Here is a 23,648-nt window from a genome sequence, read left to right as displayed (position 1 = left end):
AAGTCAAAATAATGACAAAATAAGGACTTACAAAGTCAAATTAATAACTTACTGTAAGTAAGCGTTTGCAATGAGCGTTTGAAGAAAAAAAAGAGTTAAAAGTGGGGCCACATGCTGACAAATGCTCAACTCATCAGGCTTAATTTATTACAGCATTTGGGAAGCCTATAGTTGATTTTTATTATGTAAATGTTATATTTTTATCAACACGTGATAGCAGGGATCCTGCCATTCAAAACTAAGCTGCTACATTACTAATGATTAATGTAACTATAGCTGGAAAAAATAGTGCAATAGGAGAGACTATTCATCCCTGAACACCATGGAGTTCATGTAGGCTTTATGATGCAGTTAAGTTAAAGTACCAATGATTGTCACACACACACTAGGTGTGGTGAAATGTGTCCTCTGCATTTGACCCATCCCCTTTTTTACCATCTGGGAGGTGAGGGGAGCAGTGAGCAGCAGCGGTGCCGCGCCCGGGAATAATTTTTGGTGATTTAACCCCCAATTCCAACCCTTGATGCTAAGTGCCAAGAAGGGAGGTAATAGGTCCCATTGTTACAGTCTTTGGTATGACTCGGCCGGGGTTTGAACTCACAACCTACCTATCTCAGGGCGGTCACTCTAACCACTAGGCCACTCAGTAGGTTACAGTATTATTTCAACTATCAGAGACAGAAACTCTTCATTTAACATGATGTCCTTTTTGCTGCTTCAACACAGCTCAATCAACACAGAACAAGGGAAAGTTAAATAACTTAGTTGTTAACTGTAGGTCAATAATGCTTGTCTTTCTCTCAGACGGACCGGGCTTTGCTGTCCGTGACACACGCACGCACACACACAGCAAAATGAGCTAATGTTACGCTTAAAGCTAATTAGCCTTCACCTCGAGGACTGCGAGCGAGCTGAGCTGCCGCTTATGTTTGTAGAACGTCAACGGGCTCATAGTGATGTTACTAGTAGTTGACTGGGAGGTGTTTATTACAGTTTCGCTTACCTGCTAAACAGCTTTCTGTTTACCAGACCGCAGGAGCACTGACTACATGCGCTCTGAATACGCTCTGCTGATTGGCTGTTACATGTGCTCTGAATACGCTCTGCTGATTGGCTGTTACCGCTCTGCGTGTAACCAATCAGATGGTTCTGTGGGTGGGGCAATGCTGGGTGCTGCAGAGACGTACTGACAGAGGCAGAGGCAGAACTAAGCGGAGCAGCTTGTTAAGACTTTAGTTGAGGCAGTGGCTCTTTGTTGTTAATGTGGCCTCCTTAACAACAAAGCGCTGCGGGAAAACCTGCAATCAAAGAACAATATTGGCATTCAACAAAAAAGTGAGCATACTAGACATCTAAAGAAATGCTCCGAAGTTAGCTGCTGACATATAACAAAATATTGTGTCATTTCCCATTCTATTGTTTTGTCAAAATTATGAGGGATATTAAGTAGAAAATTGATTAGTAATCTACTGTTAATATTTGCTTAGCGTATTTTTCGGACTTCAAGGCGCACTGAAAATCCTTTCATTTTCTCAAAACTCGACAATGCGCCTTATAACCTGGCGCGCCTAATGTAAGGAATCATTTCGGTTTGGCTTACCGACCTCGAAACTATTTTACGAATGACATGCCAATTTACTCTAAATGGTAAATACAGCAGTGTTTATGTGTATGAATCAGTAGACAAATACTTTGGTATTGATACCTCGGTACCAAAATGTATTTTCAATACTTTTTTAAAAATAAAAGGGGACCAAAAAGATGTCATTATTGGCTTAATTTTAGCAGAAAGTCTTATGATACATTATGTTTGTTATTGTAATGAAATAAGAATGTTGGCATTCAATAAGAGAGTTAGCATACTAGACATCTAAACAAATGCTCCTAAATTAGCTGCTGACATATGCACTAACATATTGTGTCATTTATAATAATATAATTGTATTTGTAAAAAGCACGACCTCAAAGTATTAAAAAAATGTAATAAAAATAAATAAAAACAAAAACTTGAACAGCCTAATAGCTAGAACTAGTATGCATATATCTAAAAAAAAAAATGATTCTTTAAAAAGAAGGGTTTTTAAGCCTTTTTTAAAAGTCTGTGGTGCCCTCAGGTGGTCAGGGAGAGCGTTTCACGGACTGGGGACGGCGGAGCAGAAAGCCCAGTCTCCCATTGTTCGACAGCTTTGTCCGTGGAGGTTGGAGGAGGTTAGCCTGTCCGGAGCAGAGGTGTCGTGTGGAGGAATTGGGGGTAAGTAGTTCTTTGAGATAGAGGGGGGCATTTCCATGGAGGCACTGGTGAGTTAGTAGGGAGACTTTCTATTTAATCCTGAGTAGAACAGGAAGCAAGTGAAGGGATTTGAGAATTGGTGTGATATAGTTATATTTCCGCACTCTCATCAGGATCCTAGCAGCACTATTATGTATGTACTGCAGCTTCGGAATGTTCTTGCTGGGGATCCCAAAATGAGGGAAAAGCAGTAGAAAAGCAGTAGAAAATGGATTATTGTTCTACTTGTCAGAGTTTGTTGTAGACGAACCCCAAGATGCAGGGACGGAGGCAGGCATTGAACAAGAAAACATGATTTAATAAAAATACTAAGACAAAAACAAACAAAGGGTTCAAACAAAAAGCACGCACGTGGGCGGATAACAAACTAAGGGTCTTTAGCATGGAAGCTAGCAAGAAATAAGAAGGGGCCTAGCGTGGAAGCTAGCGGGTAACAAAGGGTTCAAACAAAAAGCACGCACGTGGGCGGATAACAAACTAAGGGTCTTTCGCATGGAAGCTAGCAAGAAACAAGAAGGGGCCTAGCGTGGAAGCTAGCGGGTAACAAAGGGTTCAAACAAAAAGCACGCACGTGGGCGGATAACAAACTAAGGGTCTTTCGCATGGAAGCTAGCAAGAAACAAGAAGGGGCCTAGCGTGGAAGCTAGCGGGTAACAAAGGGTTCAAACAAAAAGCACGCACGTGGGCGGATAACAAAACTAAGGGTCTTTCGCATGGAAGCTAGCAAGAAACAAGAAGGGGCCTAGCGTGGAAGCTAGCGGGTAGCAAACAGGAAAACAGAAGTCGTTACTTGTAGAGTGAAAACAAAACGGAAGCAGGGAACAAAAAACAGTAAGCTACGCTGCAGTGACTCGACATGAAACGACACGACAGGAGCGTCAATACGGAAGTCATCGACAAGACAATACAATAATCCAGCAGTGACTGGATGGGAAGACAGGTCCAAATAGCAGCGGACTGATTGACACCAGGTGTGGCCAGATGCCAATCAGCCGCAACTGAGGGGGAACACAGCACTCAGGGAGAAAGACAGGAAACCAACAAAATAAGAGCGCTGACAGGAAACACTACACACAGAGGAAACAAAGACAAATGCAGAGGAAAAAAACTAAAACATAGTCAAGCCTGACACTACTTGTTCATCTCCGTGTGAATGTTGTCTGTCTATCTGTTTTGGCCCTGCGATATGAGGTGGCGACTTGTCCAGGGTGTACGCGGCCGTCTGCCCGATTGTAGCTGAGATAGGCACCAGCACCCCCCGCAACCCCAAAGATAATAAGCGGTAGAAAATGGATGGATTGGTGTATTGATTGTTCATCTCATGTTAATATTTGCTTGCCATATTTTTCGGACTATAAGGCGCACTTAAAATTCTCTCACTTTCTCAAACCCGACAGTGCGCCTAACGTACGGAATCATTTTGGTTGTGCTTACCAACCTCGTAGCTATTTTATTATGTACACGGTGGAATGATAAGCGTGACCAGTCATGACGCATGATGGCAGTCACACATAAGAGACACATGTAGACCGCAATATGACTCAAGTAAACAACACCAAAATGTTCCATTGAAAATATAGAACATTACTAATACACGGCGCTCAAAAATCTTTCAAATTAGTTTCAGTACGACTTCGGTCAGCTAGGAAGCCGCACCGCTTTGGATTGGAAAATATGGCTGGAATGTAGTTTAAGAGGATTATTAAAAAGCAGCCTTTTTTTTTTGTAAAAGTGTTGTTGTTTTTACCTAATACGAACAAGCCTCTAGATCAGGGGTGCCCACACTTTTTCTGCAGGCGAGCTACTTTTCAATTGACCAACTCGAGGGGATCTACCTCATTTATATATATCATTTATATTTATTTATTTATGAAAGAGACATTTTTGTAAACAAGTTAAATGTGTTTAATGATAATACAAGCATGTGTAACACATATAGATGTCTTTCTTTCACAAAGACAAGAATATAAGTTGGTGTATTACCTGATTCTGATGACTTGCATTGATTGGAATCAGACAGTAATGATGATAACGCCCACATTTTCAAATGGAGGAGAAAAAAAGTGGTCCTTTCTGTACAATACCACATGAAAGTGGTTGGTTTTTGGCATCTAATTCATCCAGCTTCCATACACTTTACAAGAAAAACATTGGCGGCAAATTCCGTAGCTTGCTTGATTGACATTCACGGCACCCGAGGGTCTTGTGAGATGACGCTGGCTGCTGCCAGTTCATTATTATGAAAAAATGACAGAGAGGAAGGCGAGAAACACTTTTTATTTCAACAGACTTCCGTCAAAACTCTAAAGGCCGACTGCACATTTCCTATCTTCACAATAAAAGCCCTGCTTCATGCTGCCTGCGCTAACAAAATAAGAGTCTCGGAAAGCTGGCGTGCACAAGTGATGTGCACGCCAGCTTTCTGAGGGATCGCTTGTGCACGCCAGTTTTCCGAGAGTCTGTATTTAGATCTGGATCGGTTCGCAGCCGAGTGTGAAGCGGCCGGAATTAGAATCAGCACCTCCAAATCCGAGTCCATGGTTCTCTCCCGGAAAAGGGTGGAGTGCCATCTCCGGGTTGGGGAAGAGACCCTGCTCCAAGTGGGGGAGTTCAAGTACCTAGGAGTCTTGTTCACGAGTGGGGGAAGAGTGGATCGTGAGATCGACAGGCGGATCGGTGCGGCGTCTTCAGTAATGCGGACGTTGTACCGATCCGTTGTGGTGAAGAAGGAGCTGAGCCGGAAGGCAAAGCTCTCAATTTACCGGTCGATCTACGTTCCCATCCTCACCTATGGTCATGAGCTTTGGGTCATGACCGAAAGGATAAGATCACGGGTACAAGCGGCTGAAATTAGTTTCCTCCGCCATGTGGCGGGTCTCTCCCTTAGAGATAGGGTGAGAAGCTCTGCCATCCGGGAGGAACTCAAAGTAAAGCCGCTGCTCCTCCACATCGAGAGGAGCCAGATGAGGTGGTTCGGGCATCTGGTCAGGATGCCACCCGAACGCCTCCCTAGGGAGGTGTTTAGGGCACGTCCAACCGGTAGGAGGCCACGGGGAAGACCCAGGACACGTTGGGAAGACTATGTCTCCCGGCTGGCCTGGGAACGCCTTGGGATCCCCCAGGAAGAGCTAGACGAAGTGGCTGGGGAGAGGGAAGTCTGGGCTTCCCTGCTTAGGCTGCTGCCCCCGCGACCCGACCTCGGATAAGCGGAAGAAGTGAAGTGAAGTGAATTATATTTATATAGCGCTTTTCTCAAGTGACTCAAAGCGCTTTACATAGTGACACCCAATATCTAAGTTACATTTAAACCAGTGTGGGTGGCACTGGGAGCAGGTGGGTAAAGTGTCTTGCCCAAGGACACAACGGCAGTAACTAGGATGGCACAAGCGGGAATCGAACCTGCAACCCTCAAGTTGCTGGCACGGCCACTCTACCAACCGAGCTATGCCGCCCCTGATGGATGGAAGAAGATGGATGGATGTATTTAGTTAGCGCAGGCAGCATGAAGCAGGGCTTTTATTGTGAAGATAGGAAATGTGCAGTCGGCCTTTAGAGTTTTGACGGAAGGTACGGCGCGAGAGTCTGTTGAAATAAAAAGTGTTTCTCGCCTTCCTCTCGGTCATATTTTCATAATAATGATCTTGCAGCAGCCAGCGTCATCTCACAAGACCCTCCGGTACCGTGAATGTCATTTAAGTGACGTCTTGGTGAAGATTGATGATCACTCATTTTTAGGTCTATTTTTTTTAAAAGCCTGGCTGGAGATCGACTGACACACCCCCCGCGGTCGACTGGTAGCTCGCGATCGACGTAATGGGCACCCCTGCTCTAATGTCTTTGATCTCTCACCGACATAGATGTTTTCTTTGTTTTAACAATCGTTTTCCCCACACATCCGCATAAATCATTTCCTCAGAAGGCGTTGCACTGGCGAGATATAGGAAAGATGGGGGGTGGGCTGGAGGTCTGTCGTCGGTACTGCAGAATGCAAGCCAGCGGGGGTCTCCAAGGTCATTATCGCCACCACAGAGTCCGAGCCCCTGGGAAGGAGTCGGGATTGATTAATGACAATGTGAGGGCTTGCAGGAGGAGAGCGACCCAGATTGCAGGGCTACACAGTATTAGCACCACTAGTTCCGTACTATAAGTTGTCTTTGTCTTTGAAAACTTTAAAATCCTTCATGCTCACGCATGATCATCGTAGCATCCATCCATCCATCCATCATCTTCCGCTTATCCGAGGTCGGGTCGCGGGGGCAGCAGCCTAAGCAGGGAAGCCCAGACTTCCCTATCTCCAGCCACTTCGTCTAGCTCTTCCTGGGGGATCCCGAGGCGTTCCCAGGCCAGCCGGGAGACATAGTCTTCCCATCGTGTCCTGGGTCTTCCCCGTGGCCTCCTACCGGTTGGACGTGCCCTAAACACCTCCTTAGGGAGGCGTTCGGGTGGCATCCTGACCAGATGCACGAACCACCTCATCTGGCTCCTCTCCATGTGGAGGAGCAGCGGCTTTACTTTGAGTTCCTCCCGGATGGCAGAGCTTCTCACCCTATCTCTAAGGGAGAGCCCCGCCACCCGGCGGAGGAAACTCATTTGGGCCGCTTGTACCCGTGATCTTATCCTTTCGGTCATGACCCAAAGCTCATGACCATAGGTGAGGATGGGAACGTAGATCGACCGGTAAATTGAGAGCTTTGCCTTCCGGCTCAGCTCCTTCTTCACCACAACGGATCGATACAACGTCCGCATTACTGAAGACGCCGCACCGATCCGCCTGTCGATCTCACGATCCACTCTTCCCTCACTCGTGAACAAGACTCCTAGGTACTTGAACTCCTCCACTTGGGGCAGGGTCTCCTCCCCAACCCGGAGATGGCACTCCACCCTTTTCCGGGCGAGAACCATGGACTCGGACTTGGAGGTGCTGATTCTCATTCCGGTCGCTTCACACTCGGCTGCGAACCGATCCAGTGAGAGCTGAAGATCCCGGCCAGATGAAGCCATCAGGACCACATCATCTGCAAAAAGCAGAGACCTAATCCTGCGGTCACCAAACCAGAACCCCTCAACGCCTTGACTGCGCCTAGAAATTCTGTCCATAAAAGTTATGAACAGAATCGGTGACAAAGGACAGCCTTGGCGGAGTCCAACCTTCACTGGAAACGTGTCCGACTTACTGCCGGCAATGCGGACCAAGCTCTGACACTGATCATACAGGGAGTGGACCGCCACAATAAGACAGTCCGGTACCCCATACTCTCTGAGCACTCCCCACAGGACTTCCCGAGGGACACGGTCGAATGCCTTCTCCAAGTCCACAAAGCACATGTAGACTGGTTGGGCAAACTGTGTAGATAAAATATGCTTCATTTTTTGTACATTTGGAGTGAAGAAAACAGACTTCAAAGGGGAACATTATCACCAGACCTATGTAAGCATCAATATATACCTTGATGGTGCAGAAAAAAGACCATGTATTTTTTTAACCGATTTCCGAACTCTAAACGGGTGAATTTTGGCGAATTAAACGCCTTTCTGTTTATCGCTCTTTTTGCGATGACGTCAGAACGTGACGTCTCCAAGGTAATAAGGCAATAGCTCGTTGAGAAATGTTGTTCTAAAACTGTTCGACAATTTGCTTACAAATTGGTGACCCTCACCCCATCCTGTTGGTGAATGACTTAGCATTTCATGGAAGCTGCTTTTATACCCAATCATGGCACCCAATTACCCTGCACACCTGTGGGATGTTCAATATAAGTGTTTGATGAGCATTAAATAGACTCCCTTTTTAGACCAGTTGATCTGCCGTTTCTTTTCTTTTTCTCCTATGTCCCACTCTCCCTTGTGGAGGGGGTCCGGTCCGATCCGATCCGGTGGCCATGTACTGCTTGCCTGTGTATCGGCTGGGGACATCTCTGCGCTGCTGATCCGCCTCCGCTTGGGATGGTTTCCTGTGAAAGGGACTCTCGCTGCTGTGTTGTATCCGCTTTGGACTGGACTCCCGCGACTGTGTTGGATCCATTGTGGATTGAACTTTCACAGTATCATGTTAGACCCGCTCGACATCCATTGCTTTCCTCCTCTCCAAGGTTCTCATAGTTATCATTGTCACCGACGTCCCACTGGGTGTGAGTTTTCCTTGCCCTTATGTGGGCCTACCGAGGATGTCGTGGTGGTTTGTGCAGCCCTTTGAGACACTAGTGATTTAAGGCTATATAAGTAAACATTGATTGATTGATTTCTCAACTTTATCAGTATTTATTTCCAACTATCTCAACTTCTTTGTCACGTGTTGCTGGCAGCAAATTCTAAAGTTAATGATTATTTGCAAAAAAAATTTTTTTTTATCAGTTTTAACATCAAATATGTTGTCCTTGTAGCATATTCAACTGAATATGGGTTGAAAATTATTTGCAAATCATTGTATTCTGTTTATATTTACATCTAACACAATTTCCCAACTCATATGGAAACGGGGTTTGTTCCTTGTAGGTACTCAAAGCGTTTTGAGAATATTTCCACATTCACCCATTCACACACTGATGGCGGGAGTTGCCATCCACGGAACTAACCGCAAACCATCAGGAGCAAGGGTGAAGTGTCTTGCTCAAGGACACTACGGACATGACGAGGTTGCTAGAAGGTGGGGATCGAACCCGGAACCCTCAGGTTGCTGGCACGGCCACTCTCCCAACCTCGCCACGCCGTCCCTAGTAGGACTGCTCGTTTGCATTAAAACTGTTCGTTTTTCTCACCACGACAGGGCGAGACCATCCTTGCCCAGGCACACCCTCCTGGTTTTGGAGTATAAATATTTGGGCTTTTGGCACCAACCGCTGGACATGATCAGACCAATCTAAGTGTATGAGCATGAACCAAAGAAGCCGACTCCCATGAGCGGCAAACATCTTCTAAGACTAACCAAACAGTCCAGTTGCGATCGATTGAATGCCCTGAGATGACAGTGACTTTGATGAATGAGAACATTTGTTACATATATTATTCTTTACATGTTCTATTCTTTGTTTACATTGCAACTTTTTTCCCTGCTGCCACAGAAAGACGGGTTTTATGCCACTACTTTGTCCACCAAACGTTTTATACTGTGCGTGAATGGACAAAAATGAGCTTTGTCGATGTTATTGACTTGTTGGAGTGCCAATCAGGCATATTTGGTCCCTGCATGACTGCGAGCTAATCCATGCTAAAGTGATAGTTGTTTGTGTGTCATTATAGACCACGGCAAACGTGACCCAGCTTGCAAAGATTGTCTTAAATCCATTCGAAGAAAATGGATATCGGTTTCCTTTAACATGAACACACACATCTATACCTTCGGCCATTCTAAGCCAGTCATTTCCAGGAGTTATTTCACCCTCTGAGAAGCCGCTGTTTTCCAATGTTGTAAAAATGTGTAGAACAAAGACACAATTTTAACATTTGAATCAGCACCTCCGAGTCCGAGTCCATGGTTCTCGCCCGGAAAAGGGTGGAGTGCCATCTCCGGGTTGGGGAAGAGACCCTGCCCCAAGTGGAGGAGTTCAAGTACCTAGGAGTCTTGTTCACGAGTGAGGGAAGAGTGGATCGTGAGATCGACAGGCGGATCGGTGCGGCGTCTTCAGTAATGCGGACGTTGTACCGATCCGTTGTGGTGAAGAAGGAGCTGAGCCGGAAGGCAAAGCTCTCAATTTACCGGTCGATCTACGTTCCCATCCTCACCTATGGTCATGAGCTTTGGGTCATGACCGAAAGGATAAGATCACGGGTACAAGCGGCCGAAATGAGTTTCCTCCGCCGTGTGGCGGGTCTCTCCCTTAGAGATAGGGTGAGAAGCTTCACATGGAGAGGAGCCAGATGAGGTGGCTCGGGCATCTGGTCAGGATGCCACCCGGACGCCTCCCTAGGGAGGTGTTTAGGGCATGTCCAACTGGTAGGAGGCCACGGGGAAGACCCAGGACACGTTGGGAAGACTATGTCTCCCGGCTGGCCTGGGAACGCCTCAGGATCCCCCGGGAAGAGCTAGACCAGGGGTGCCCATTACGTCGATCGCGAGCTACCAGTCGACCGCGGGGTGTGTCAGTCGATCTCGAGCCAGGCTTTTAAAAAAAATAGACCTAAAACGTAGTGATCATCAATCTTCACCAAGACGTCACTTAAATGACATTCACGGTACCGGAGGGTCTTGTGAGATGACGCTGGCTGCTGCAAGATCATTATTATGAAAATATGACCGAGAGGAAGGCGAGAAACACTTTTTATTTCGACAGACTCTCGCGCCGTACCTTCCGTCAAAACTCTAAAGGCCGACTGCACATTTCCTATCTTCACAATAAAAGCCCTGCTTCATGTTGCCTGCGCTAACTAAATACAGAGTCTCGGAAAACTGGCGTGCACAAGTGATCCCTCAGAAAGCTGGCGTGCACATCACTTGTGCACGCCAGCTTTCCGAGACTCTTATTTTGTTAGCGCAGGCAGCATGAAGCAGGGCTTTTATTGTGAAGATAGGAAATGTGCAGTCGGCCTTTAGAGTTTGGACGGAAGGGACGGCGCGAAAGTCTGTTGAAATAAAAAGTGTTTCTCGCCTTCCTCTCTGTCATTTTTTCATAATAATGAACTGGCAGCAGCCAGCGTCATCTCACAAGACCCTCGGGTGCCGTGAATGTCAATCAAGCAAGCTACGGAATTTGCCGCCAATGTTTTTCTTGTAAAGTGTATGGAAGCTGGATGAATGAGATGCCGAAAACCAACCACTTTCATGTGGTATTGTACAGAAAGGACAACTTTTTTTCTCCTCCATTTGAAAATGTGGGCGTTATCATCATTACTGTCTGATTCCAATCAATGCAAGTCATCAGAATCAGGTAATACACCAACTTATATTCTTGTCTTTGTGAAAGAAAGACATCTATATGTGTTACACATGCTTGTATTATCATTAAACACATTTAACTTGTTTACAAAAATGTCTCTTTCATAAATAAATAAATATAAATGATATATATAAATGAGGTAGATCCCCTCGACTTGGTCAATTGAAAAGTAGCTCGCCTGCAGAAAAAGTGTGGGCACCCCCGAGCCTAGACGAAGTGGCTGGGGAGAGGGAAGTCTGGGCTTCCCTGCTTAGGCTGCTGCCCCCGCGACCCGACCTCGGATAAGCGGAAGAAGATGGATAGTTTTTCTACATGGCAGTTTGTAGATGTAAGCATCCTAAATGGTAAACAGTCTGGCGAGCACACAATGCACCTACTGCGATCCCCCGCCCCCCTCACACCCACCACCCATTTTCCAAATTCCCCAGCTGATGTATGTGAAGAGACAGAGAGGGACTCTGTGCTCTGGGGAAAAAAAACAAAAAAAAACCACGCCGTCAGCTGCACTGACGACGCTCTTGTTCGCAAAGAAAACAGCAGCGCCAGTGAACGCCGCAGCAAAGACGACATTTTTTTCCGGTGTGTTTGGGGGTTGATTATCGAGCTGCTTTGCTATCATTAAGTCACTTTGGATTGCTTAAACGAGGCAGGCCCAACAACTGAGGAGCTTTCTTGTTTGGTACCGCGTCCCCGTGTACCTCGCTGGGTGTCTTCAGGAGAGAGAGTACGGAAACATTGATTATTATTCAATTTGCCGTCTCTTTGTGAAGGAACAACATGCTCAGCACCGAATCAAAAAACACATTGGCATTAACAGCTGTGGCTGTAGGCAACCTCCTGAGGTATTTTTTTTTTAATTATGGGCACCTCAGACTGTGGATGCTTTAAAAAAAAAAGGCTTAAAAACACTTCTTTAAAAAAAAAAAAAAAAAAGCATTTTTATAGATGTTCTAGTTTTTATATTTTATTTAATGTTATCTTTTTATTATTATTTTATTTTTATTTATTTATTTTTTAATACTTTGTAGCACTTTGAGTTTGTTTGCTCAATGTAAAGTGCTCTTTGCGAATAAAATATATTATTGTTATTATTATTACACAAGCCACAACGACATCCTCGGTTCAGAGCCCACTTAAGGGCAAGGGAATGTGAATGACTATGAGAAACCTTGGAGAGGACCGCAGATGTGGGTGACCCCCCCCCTCCTCCTCTAGGGGAGACCGGATGCAATGGACGTCGAGTGGGTCTAGCATAATATTGTGAAAGTCCAGTCCATAGTGGATCCAACATAATATTGTGAAAGTCCAGTCCATAGTGGATCTAACATAATAGTGAGAGTCCAGTCCATTGTGGATCTAACATAATAGTGAAAGTCCAGTCCATAGTGGATATAACATAATTGTGAGAGTCCAGTCCATTGTGGATCTAACGTAATAATGAGAGTCCAGTCCATAGTGGATCTAACATAAGAGTGAGAGTCCAGTCCATAGTGGATCTAACATAATAGTGTGAGTCCAGTCCATAGTGGATTTAACATAATAGTGAGATTCCAGTCCATAGTGGATTTAACATAGTAGTGAGAGTCCAGTCCATAGTGGATCTAACATAATAGTGTGAGTCCAGTCCATAGTGGATTTAACATAATAGTGAGAGTCCAGTCCATAGTGGATCTAACATAATAGTGTGAGTCCAGTCCATAGTGAATTTAACATAATAGTGAGATTCCAGTCCATAGTGGATTTAACATAGTAGTGAGAGTCCAGTCCATAGTGGATCTAACATAATAGTAAGAGTCCAGTCCATAGTGGATATAACATAATAGTGAGAGTCCAGTCCATAGTGGATCTAACATAATAGTGAGAGTCCAGTCATAGTGGATCTAACATAATAGTGAGAGTCCAGTCCATAGTGGATCTAACACAATAGTGAGAGTCCAGTCCATAGTGGATATAACATATTAGTGTGAGTCCAGTCCATAGTGGATCTAACATATTAGTGAGAGTCCAGTCCATAGTGGATTTAACATAATAGTGAGAGTCCAGTCCATTGTGGATCCAACATAATAGTGAGTGTCCAGTCCATAGTGGATCTAACATAATAGCGAGAGTCCAGTCCATAGTGGATCCAACATAATAGCGAGAGTCCAGTCCATAGTGGATCTAACATAATAGTGAGAGTCCAGTCATAGTGGATCTAACATAATAGTGAGAGTCCAGTCCATAGTGGATCTAACATAATAGTTAGAGTGCAGTCCATAGTGAATCTAACATAATAGTAAGAGTCCAGTCCATAGTGGATCTAACATAATAGTAAGAGTCCAGTCCATAGTGGATCTAACATCATCGTGAGAGTCCAGTCCATAGAAGGGCCAGCAGGAGACCATCCCAAGCGGAGACAGGTCAGCAGCGCAGAAATGTCCCCAACTAATGCACAGGCGAGTGGTCCACCCCGGGTCCCGACTCTTGTAGTAATTCTCCAGTCTAGCTGGGTGAAATAAATGTCACATAATAGTGTTAGTTAATTGGAAGTCAGAGGGGGGATCACCTGAAACATACAAAACATCTTTTAACGGCTTAATCGCTTTTATTGAGAATAAAGACTGAACTGAGTGACCTCACGCATGCAGACTCACCGTGAGACCGCTTCGCCTCGGTGACCGTCTGGCGGGGATAACAACCTTCCCCAAAGACGCTTTCCAAATTCCCCTTGAGCCGACGTCTCCCATGACCTATTTTCATTACGGCAGACGGCCGGTGACTCGCCACTGAGCGCTAAATGGAGAGAAGACAATGCACAATCCCGAGCGGAGCCTGGATGGCTATTTACCCGCCGTCTGACCCGACCCAAACCATGACTAATGCTAAAAGTCTTAATTTGAGACCTGTGGTTCATGGCCGCCTCGCGCTGAGTGGGACGACGCTTTATTAATTGCTTTATTGTGGAAGGGAAGCAAGTGGTCCTCGAGAGATGCTTAAGGGGTCACACGGGCCAGCGTTTAATAACAACTCGTGAAATGCGGCAGAACAGACTGCTAACGTCTTGTGGTGCTCCCTTGGGAGTCTGATAGCGAGAACGAGGTGGTTGGTGTAATGGTGGACACAAGGACGGCTGGACCTAGAGTCGGGGTTGCCCTTGATAGATTGATTGGTGGTTAGCTAGAATGAACAGACTGTTGGGCTATAGGTTGCTAAGTCATTAGGGAGATACGTTTCTGTAGAGGTCGATGACTAAGGTAGTCTTACAGTAGACGAGACAAACATTCCAATGGTTGGAATAGAGAAGAGGGTAGGGTAGGTTGATAAGTCGGTAGGGTAGTAGCCAGCGAGAAGGTATATTTTTGAGGTGACAGGTTGTAAACAGAGGTTATCCAGAATGAACAGACTGTTGGGCTATAGGTTGCTAAGTCATTAGGGAGATACGTTTTTGTAGAGGTCGATGAATAAGGTAGTCTTAAAGTGGATGAGACAAACATTCCAATGGTTGGAATAGAGAGAAGGGTAGGGTAGGTTGATAAGTCGGTAGGGTAGTAGCCAGCGAGAAGGTATATTTTTGAGGTGACGGATTGTAAACAGAGGTTAGCCAGAATGAACAGACTGTTGGGCTATAGGTTGCTAGGTCATTAGGGAGATAAGTTATTGTAGAGGTCGATGAATAAGGTAGTCTTAAAGTGGACGAGACAAACATTCCAATGGTTGGAATAGAGAGGAGGGTAGGGTAGGTTGATAAGTCGGTAGGGTAGTAGCCAGCGAGAAGGTATATTTTTGAGGTGACAGGTTGTAAACAGAGGTTATCCAGAATGAACAGACTGTTGGGCTATAGGTTGCTAAGTCATTAGGGAGATAAGTTTCTGTAGAGGTCGATGAATAAGGTAGTCTTAAAGTGGATGAGACAAACATTCCAATGGTTGGAATAGAGAGAAGGGTAGGGTAGGTTGATAAGTCGGTAGGGTAGTAGCCAGCGAGAAGGTATATTTTTGAGGTGACGGATTGTAAACAGAGGTTAGCCAGAATGAACAGACTGTTGGGCTATAGGTTGCTAGGTCATTAGGGAGATAAGTTATTGTAGAGGTCGATGAATAAGGTAGTCTTAAAGTGGACGAGACAAACATTCCAATGGTTGGAATAGAGAGGAGGGTAGGGTAGGTTGATAAGTCGGTAGGGTAGTAGCCAGCGAGAAGGTATATTTTTGAGGTGACGGATTGTAAACAGAGGTAAGCCAGAATGAGCAGACTGTTGGGCTATAAGTTGCTAAGTCATTAGGGAGATAAGTTTTTGTAGAGGTCGATGACTAAGGTAGTCTTACAGTAGTACGAGACAAACAAAATTTGCTGAAACCCCGCACTTAATCGCAGGACAGGGAGACAATACTTGCTAGTTAGCATCATCTAACTAGCTCACATGAGCCACAACGTTGACGGCTGTCTACTTTGCCGCGAATCATATTTGACCGATGACAATCCGAACAATGTTAGTTCTAAACCTGTTGTAGTTGTTGAGTATTTATTAGTAGCCAGCGAGAAGGTATTTTTTTGAGGTGACGGATTGTAAACAGAGGTTAGCCAGAATGAACAGACTGTTGGGCTATAGGTTGCTAGGTCATTAGGGAGATAAGTTTTTGTAGAGGTCGATGACTAAGGTAGTCAGTCTTAAAGTAGACGAGACAAACATTCCAATGGTTGGAATAGAGAGGAGGGTAGGGTAGGTTGCTAAGTCGGTAGGGTAGTAGCCAGCGAGAAGGTATTTTTTCTAGGTGAATGATTGTAAACAGAGGTTAGCCAGAATGAACAGACTGTTGGGCTATAGGTTACTAGGTCATTAGGGAGATAAGTTTTTGTAGAGGTCGATGACTAAGGTAGTCTTAAAGTGGACGAGACAAACATTCCAATAGTTGGAATAGAGAGGAGGGTAGGGTAGGTTGATAAGTCGGTAGGGTAGTAGCCAGCGAGAAGGTATATTTTTGAGGTGACGGATTATAAACAGAGGTTATCCAGAATGAACAGACTGTTGGGCTATAGGTTGCTAGGTCATTAGGGAGATAAGTTTTTGTCGAGGTCGATGACTAAGGTAGTCAGTCTTAAAGTAGACGAGACAAACATTCCAATGGTTGGAATAGAGAGGAGGGTAGGGTAGGTTGATAAGTCGGTAGGGTAGTAGCCAGCGAGAAGGTATATTTTTGAGGTGACGGATTGTAAACAGAGGTTATCCAGAATGAACAGACTGTTGGGCTATAGGTTGCTAAGTCATTAGGGAGATAAGTTTTTGTAGAGGTCGATGACTAAGGTAGTCTTAAAGTGGACGAGACAAACATTCCAATGGTTGGAATAGAGAGGAGGGTAGGGTAGGTTGATAAGTCGGTAGGGTAGTAGCCAGCGAGAAGGTATATTTTTGAGGTGACAGATTGTAAACAGAGGTTATCCAGAATGAACAGACTGTTGGGCTATAGGTTGCTAAGTCATTAGGGAGATAAGTTTTTGTAGAGGTCGATGAATAAGGTAGTCTTAAAGTGGACGAGACAAACATTCCAATGGTTGGAATAGAGAGGAGGGTAGGGTAGGTTGATAAGTCGGTAGGGTAGTAGCCAGCGAGAAGGTATATTTTCGAGGTGACGGATTGTAAACAGAGGTTAGCCAGAATGAGCAGACTGTTGGGCTATAGGTTGCTAAGTCATTAGGGAGATACGTTTTTGTAGAGGTCGATGACCAAGGTAGTCAGTCTTAAAGTAGACGAGACAAACATTCTAATGGTTGGAATAGAGAGGAGGGTAGGGTAGGTTGCTAAGTCGGTAGGGTAGTAGCCAGCGAGAAGGTATATTTTCGAGGTGACGGATTGTAAACAGTAGTTAGCCAGAATGAACAGACTGTTGGGCTACAGGTTGCTAAGTCATTAGGGAGATACGTTTTTGTAGAGGTCGATGACCAAGGTAGTCAGTCTTAAAGTAGACGAGACAAACATTCTAATGGTTGGAATAGAGAGGAGGGTAGGGTAGGTTGCTAAGTCGGTAGGGTAGTAGCCAGCGAGAACGTATATATTTGAGGTGACGGATTATAAACAGAGGTTAGCCAGAATGAACAGACTGTTGGACTATAGGTTGCTAAGTCATTAGGGAGATAAGTTTTTGTAGAGGTCGATGACTAAAGTAGTCTTAAAGTGGACGAGACAAACATTCTAATGGTTGGAATAGAGAGGAGGGTAGGGTAGGTTGCTAAGTCGGTAGGGTAGTAGCCAGCGAGAAGGTATATTTTTGAGGTGACGGATTATAAACAGAGGTTAGCCAGAATGAACAGACTGTTGGGCTATAGGTATCTAGGTCATTAGGGAGATACGTTTCTGTAGAGGTCGATGAATAAGGTAGTCTTAAAGTGGACGAGACAAACATTCCAATGGTTGGAATAGAGAGGAGGGTAGGGTAGGTTGATAAGTCGGTAGGGTAGTAGCCAGCGAGAAGGTATATTTTTGAGGTGACGGATTGTAAACAGAGGTTAGCTAGAATGAACAGACTGTTGGGCTATAGGTCGCTAAGTCATTAGGGAGATACGTTTTTGTAGAGGTCGATGAATAAGGTAGTCAGTCTTAAAGTAGACGAGACAAACATTCCAATGGTTGGAATAGAGAAGAGGGTAGGGTAGGTTGATAAGTCGGTAGGGTAGTAGCCAGCGAGAAGGTATATTTTTGAGGTGACGGATTGTAAACACAGGTTAGCCAGAATGATCAGACTGTTGGACTTTTGGTTGCTAAGTCATTAGGGAGATAAGTTTTTGTAGAGGTCGATGAATAAGGTAGTCTTAAAGTGGACGAGACAAACATTCCAATGGTTGGAATAGAGAGAAGGGTAGGGTAGGTTGATAAGTCGGTAGGGTAGTAGCCAGCGAGGAGGTATATTTTTGAGGTGACGGATTGTAAACAGAGGTTATCCAGAATGAACAGACTGTTGGGCTATAGGTTGCTAAGTCATTAGGGAGATACGTTTTTGTAGAGGTCGATGACTAAAGTAGTCAGTCTTAAAGTAGACGAGACAAACATTCTAATGGTTGGAATAGAGAGGAGGGTAGGGTAGGTTGCTAAGTCGGTAGGGTAGTAGCCAGCGAGAAGGAATATTTTCCAGGTGACGGATTGTAAACAGAGGTTAGCCAGAATGAACAGACTGTTGGGCTATAGGTTGCTAAGTCATTAGGGAGATACGTTTTTGTAGAGGTCGATGACTAAGGTAGTCTTACAGTAGACGAGACAAACATTCCAATAGTTGGAATAGAGAGGAGGGTAGGGTAGGCTGCTAAGTCGGTAGGGTAGTAGCCAGCAAGAAGGTATATTTTTGAGGTGACGGATTGTAAACAGAGGTTAGCCAGAATGAACAGACTGTTGGGCTATAGGTTGCTAGGTCATTAGGGAGATACGTTTTTGTAGAGGTCGATGACTAAGATAGTCTTATAGTAGACGAGACAAACAAAATTTGCTGCTAGCCCGCACTTAATCTCAGGACAGGGAGACAATACTTGCTAGTTAGCATCATCTAATTAGCTCACATGAGCCACAACGTTGACGGCTGTCTACTTTGCCGCGAATCATATTTGAACGATGACAATCCGAACAATGTTAGTTCCAAACTTGTTGTAGTTGTTGAGTATTCATTAGTAGCCAGCGAGAAGGTATATTTTTGAGGTGACGGATTGTAAACAGAGGTTATCCAGAATGAACATACTGTTGGACTATAGGTTGCTAGGTCATTAGGGAGATACGTTTTTGTAGAGGTCGATGACTAAGGTAGTCTTAAAGTGGACGAGACAAACATTCCAATGGTTGGAATAGAGAGGAGGGTAGGGTAGGTTGATAAGTCGGTAGGGTAGTAGCCAGCGAGAAGGAATATTTTTGAGGTGACGGATTGTAAACAGAGGTTATCCAAAATGAACAGACTGTTGGGCTATAGGTTGCTAGGTCATTAGGGAGATACGTTTTTGTAGAGGTCGATGACTAAGGTAGTCAGTCTTAAAGTGGACGAGACAAACATTCTAATGGTTGGAATAGAGAGGAGGGTAGGGTAGGTTGCTAAGTCGGTAGGGTAGTAGCTAGCGAGAAGGTACATTTTTGAGGTGACGGATTGTAAACAGAGGTTAGCCAGAATGAACAGACTGTTGGGCTATAGGTTGCTAAGTCATTAGGGAGATAAGTTTTTGTAGAGGTCGATGACTAAGGTAGTCTTACAGTAGACGAGACAAACATAATTTGCTGAAAACCCGCACTTAATCTCAGGACAGGGAGACAATACTTGCTAGTTAGCATCATCTAACTAGCTCACAAGAGCCACAACGTTGACGGCTGTCTACTTTGCCGCTAATCATATTTGAACGATGACAATCCGAACAATGTTAGTTCTAAACCTGTTGTAGTTGTTGAGTATTTATTAGTAGCCAGCGAGAAGGTATATTTTTGAGGTTGACGGATTGTAAACAGAGGTTATCCAGAATGAACAGACTGTTGGGCTATAGGTTGCTAAGTCATTAGGGAGATACGTTTCTGCAGAGGTCGATGAATAAGGTAGTCTTAAAGTGGACGAGACAAACATTCCAATGGTTGGAATAGAGAGGAGGGTAGGGTAGGTTGATAAGTCGGTAGGGTAGTAGCCAGCGAGAAGGTATATTTTCGAGGTTGACGGATTGTAAACAGAGGTTATCCAGAATGAACAGACTGTTGGGCTATAGGTTGCTAAGTCATTAGGGAGATAAGTTTTTGTAGAGGTCGATGACTAAGGTAGTCTTAAAGTGGACGAGACAAACATTCCAATGGTTGGAATAGAGAGGAGGGTAGGGTAGGTTGATAAGTCGGTAGGGTAGTAGCCAGCGAGAAGGTATATTTTCGAGGTTGACGGATTGTAAACAGAGGTTATCCAGAATGAACAGACTGTTGGGCTATAGGTTGCTAAGTCATTAGGGAGATAAGTTTTTGTAGAGGTCGATGACTAAGGTAGTCTTAAAGTGGACGAGACAAACATTCCAATGGTTGGAATAGAGAGGAGGGTAGGGTAGGTTGATAAGTCGGTAGGGTAGTAGCCAGCGAGAAGGTATATTTTCGAGGGTGACGGATTGTAAACAGAGGTTATCCAGAATGAACAGACTGTTGGGCTATAGGTTGCTAGGTCATTAGGGAGATACGTTTCTGTAGAGGTCGATGAATAAGGTAGTCTTAAAGTGGATGAGACAAACATTCCAATGGTTGGAATAGAGAGAAGGGTAGGGTAGGTTGATAAGTCGGTAGGGTAGTAGCCAGCGAGAAGGTATATTTTTGAGGTGACGGATTGTAAACAGTGGTAAGCCAGAATGAACAGACTGTTGGGCTATAGGTTTTTTTTAAGTTATTAGGGAGATAAGTTATTGTAGAGGTCGATGACTAAGGTAGTCTTACAGTAGTACGAGACAAACAAAATTTGCTGAAAACCCGCACTTAATCTCACGACAGGGAGACAATACTTGCTAGTTAGCATCATCTAACTAGCTCACATGAGCCACAACGTTGACGGCTGTCTACTTTGCCGCTAATCATATTTGACCGATGACAATCCGAACAATGTTAGTTCTAAACCTGTTGTAGTTGTTGAGTATATATTAGTAGCCAGCGAGAAGGTATATTTTTGAGGTGACGGATTGTAAACAGAGGTTAGCCAGAATGAACGGACTGTTGGGCTATAGGTCGCTAGGTCATTAGGGAGATAAGTTTCTGTAGAGGTCGATGAATAAGGTAGTCTTAAAGTGGACGAGACAAACATTCCAATGGTTGGAATAGAGAGGAGGGTAGGGTAGGTTGCTAAGTCGGTAGGGTAGTAGCCAGCGAGAAGGTATATTTTTGAGGTGACGGATTATAAACAGAGGTTATCCAGAATGAACAGACTGTTGGGCTATAGGTCGCTAGGTCATTAGGGAGATAAGTTTTTGTAGAGGTCGATGAATAAGGTAGTCTTAAAGTGGACGAGACAAACATTCCAATGGTTGGAATAGAGAGGAGGGTAGGGTAGGTTGCTAAGTCGGTAGGGTAGTAGCCAGCGAGGAGGTATATTTTTGAGGTGACGGATTGTAAACAGAGGTTAGCCAGAATGAACAGACTGTTGGGCTATAGGTTGCTAAGTCATTAGGGAGATAAGTTTTTGTAGAGGTCGATGACTAAGGTAGTCTTACAGTAGACTAGACAAACTAAATTTGCTGAAAGCCCGCACTTAATCTCAGGACAGGGAGACAATACTTGCTAGTTAGCATCATCTAATTAGCTCACATGAGCCACAACGTTGACGCCTGTCTACTTTGCCGCCAATCATATTTGACCGATGACAATCCGAACAATGTTAGTTCTAAACCTGTTGTAGTTGTTGAGTATTTATTAGTAGCCAGCGAGAAGGTATATTTTTGAGGTGACGGATTGTAAACAGTGGTTAGCCAGAATGAACAGACTGTTGGGCTATAAGTTGCTAAGTCATTAGGGAGATAAGTTTTTGTAGAGGTCGATAAATAAGGTAGTCTTAAAGTGGACGAGACAAACATTCCAATGGTTGGAATAGAGAGGAGGGTAGGGTAGGTTGATAAGTCGGTAGGGTAGTAGCCAGCGAGAAGGTATATTTTTGAGGTGACGGATTGTAAACAGAGGTTATCCAGAATGAACAGACTGTTGGGCTATAGGTTGCTAGGTCATTAGGGAGATACGTTTTTGTAGAGGTCGATGACTAAGGTAGTCTTAAAGTAGACGAGACAAACATTCCAATGGTTGGAATAGAGAGGAGGGTAGGGTAGGTTGATAAGTCGGTAGGGTAGTAGCCAGCGAGAAGGAATATTTTCCAGGTGACGGATTGTAAACAGAGGTTAGCCAGAATGAACAGACTGTTGGGCTATATAGGTTGCTAAGTCATTAGGGAGATACGTTTTTGTAGAGGTCGATGACTAAGGTAGTCTTAAAGTGGACGAGACAAACATTCCAATGTTTGGAATAGAGAAGAGGGTAGGGTAGGTTGATAAGTCGGTAGGGTAGTAGCCAGCGAGAAGGTATATTTTCGAGGTGACTGATTGTAAACAGAGGTTAGCCAGAATGAACAGACTGTTGTGCTTTGGTTGCTAGGTCATTAGGGGGATAAGTTTCTGTAGAGGTCGATGAATAAGGTAGTCTTAAAGTGGACGAGACAAACATTCTAATGGTTGGAATAGAGAGGAGGGTAGGGTAGGTTGCTAAGTCGGTAGGGTAGTAGCCAGCAAGAAGGAATATTTTCGAGGTGACGGATTGTAAACAGAGGTTATCCAGAATGAACAGACTGTTGGGCTATAGGTTGCTAAGTCATTAGGGAGATAAGTTTTTGTAGAGGTCGATGACTAAGGTAGTCTTAAAGTGGACGAGACAAACTAAATTTGCTGAAAGCCCGCACTTACTCTCAGGACAGGGAGACAATACTTGCTAGTTAGCATCATCTAATTAGCTCACAAGAGCCACAATGTTGACGCCTGTCTACTTTGCCGCTAATCATATTTGAACGATGACAATCCGAACAATGTTAGTTCTAAACCTGTTGTAGTTGTTGAGTATTTATTAGTAGCCAGCGAGAAGGTATATTTTTGAGGTGACGGATTGTAAACAGTGGTAAGCCAGAATGAACAGACTGTTGGGCTATAGGTTGCTATGTCATTAGGGAGATATGTTTTTGTAGAGGTCGATGAATAAGGTAGTCTTAAAGTGGACGAGACAAACATTCCAATGGTTGGAATAGAGAAGAGGGTAGGGTAGGTTGATAAGTCGGTAGGGTAGTAGCCAACGAGAAGGTATATTTTTGAGGTGACGGATTGTAAACAGTGGTAAGCCAGAATGAACAGACTGTTGGGCTATAGGTTGCTAAGTCATTAGGGAGACAAGTTTTTGTAGAGGTCGATGACTAAGGTAGTCTTAAAGTGGACGAGACAAACATTCCAATGGTTGGAATAGAGAGGAGGGTAGGGTAGGTTGATAAGTCGGTAGGGTAGTAGCCAGCGAGAAGGTACAAACCCTGTTTCCATATGAGTTGGGAAATTGTGTTAGATGTAAATATAAACAGAATACGATGATTTACAAATCCTTTTCAACCCATATTCAATTGAATGCACTACAAACATATTTAATGTTCAAACTTATAAACAATTTTTTTTTTTTGTGCAAATATTAATTAACTTAGAATTTCATGGCTGCAACACGTGCCAAAGTAGTTGGGAAAGGGCATGTTCACCACTGTGTTACATCACCTTTTCTTTTAACAACACTCAATAAACGTTTGGGAACTGAGGAAACTAATTGTTGAAGCTTTGAAAGTGGAATTCTTTACCATTCTTGCTTGATGTACAGCTTAAGTCGTTCAACAGTCCGGGGTTTTGTTGTCATATTTTACGCTTCATAATACGCAACACATTTTCGATGGGAGACATGTCTGGACTGTAAGCGGGCCAGGAAAGTACCCGCACTCTTTTACTACGAAACCACGCTGTTGTAACACGTGGCTT

The 23,648-nt window shown here is 44.3% G+C and overlaps 2 protein-coding genes across 2 annotated transcripts in view; both read left to right on the top strand.

The window, feature by feature from the left end:
- The window catches only part of LOC133557142 (receptor-type tyrosine-protein phosphatase epsilon-like), a 45,068-nt gene extending 41,372 nt beyond the window's left edge, over positions 1-3,696 (top strand). The window contains exon 16 of the mRNA XM_061907386.1: positions 3,688-3,696. Coding sequence (XP_061763370.1) covers positions 3,688-3,696 — 9 coding nt within the window. The remainder of the gene's footprint in view (positions 1-3,687) is intronic.
- LOC133557233 (receptor-type tyrosine-protein phosphatase epsilon-like) overlaps positions 1-23,648 on the top strand; it is a 275,984-nt gene that overhangs the window by 199,540 nt on the left and 52,796 nt on the right. Inside the window, exon 3 of the mRNA XM_061907545.1 lies at positions 2,115-2,251. The gene's annotated coding sequence lies outside the window, so the exon portion shown is untranslated. The remainder of the gene's footprint in view (positions 1-2,114; positions 2,252-23,648) is intronic.

This window comes from Nerophis ophidion, linkage group LG08, assembly GCF_033978795.1.
Source record: "Nerophis ophidion isolate RoL-2023_Sa linkage group LG08, RoL_Noph_v1.0, whole genome shotgun sequence".
Taxonomy (NCBI): Eukaryota; Metazoa; Chordata; class Actinopteri; order Syngnathiformes; family Syngnathidae; genus Nerophis; species Nerophis ophidion.
This window is presented reverse-complemented; position numbering and strand designations above follow the sequence as displayed.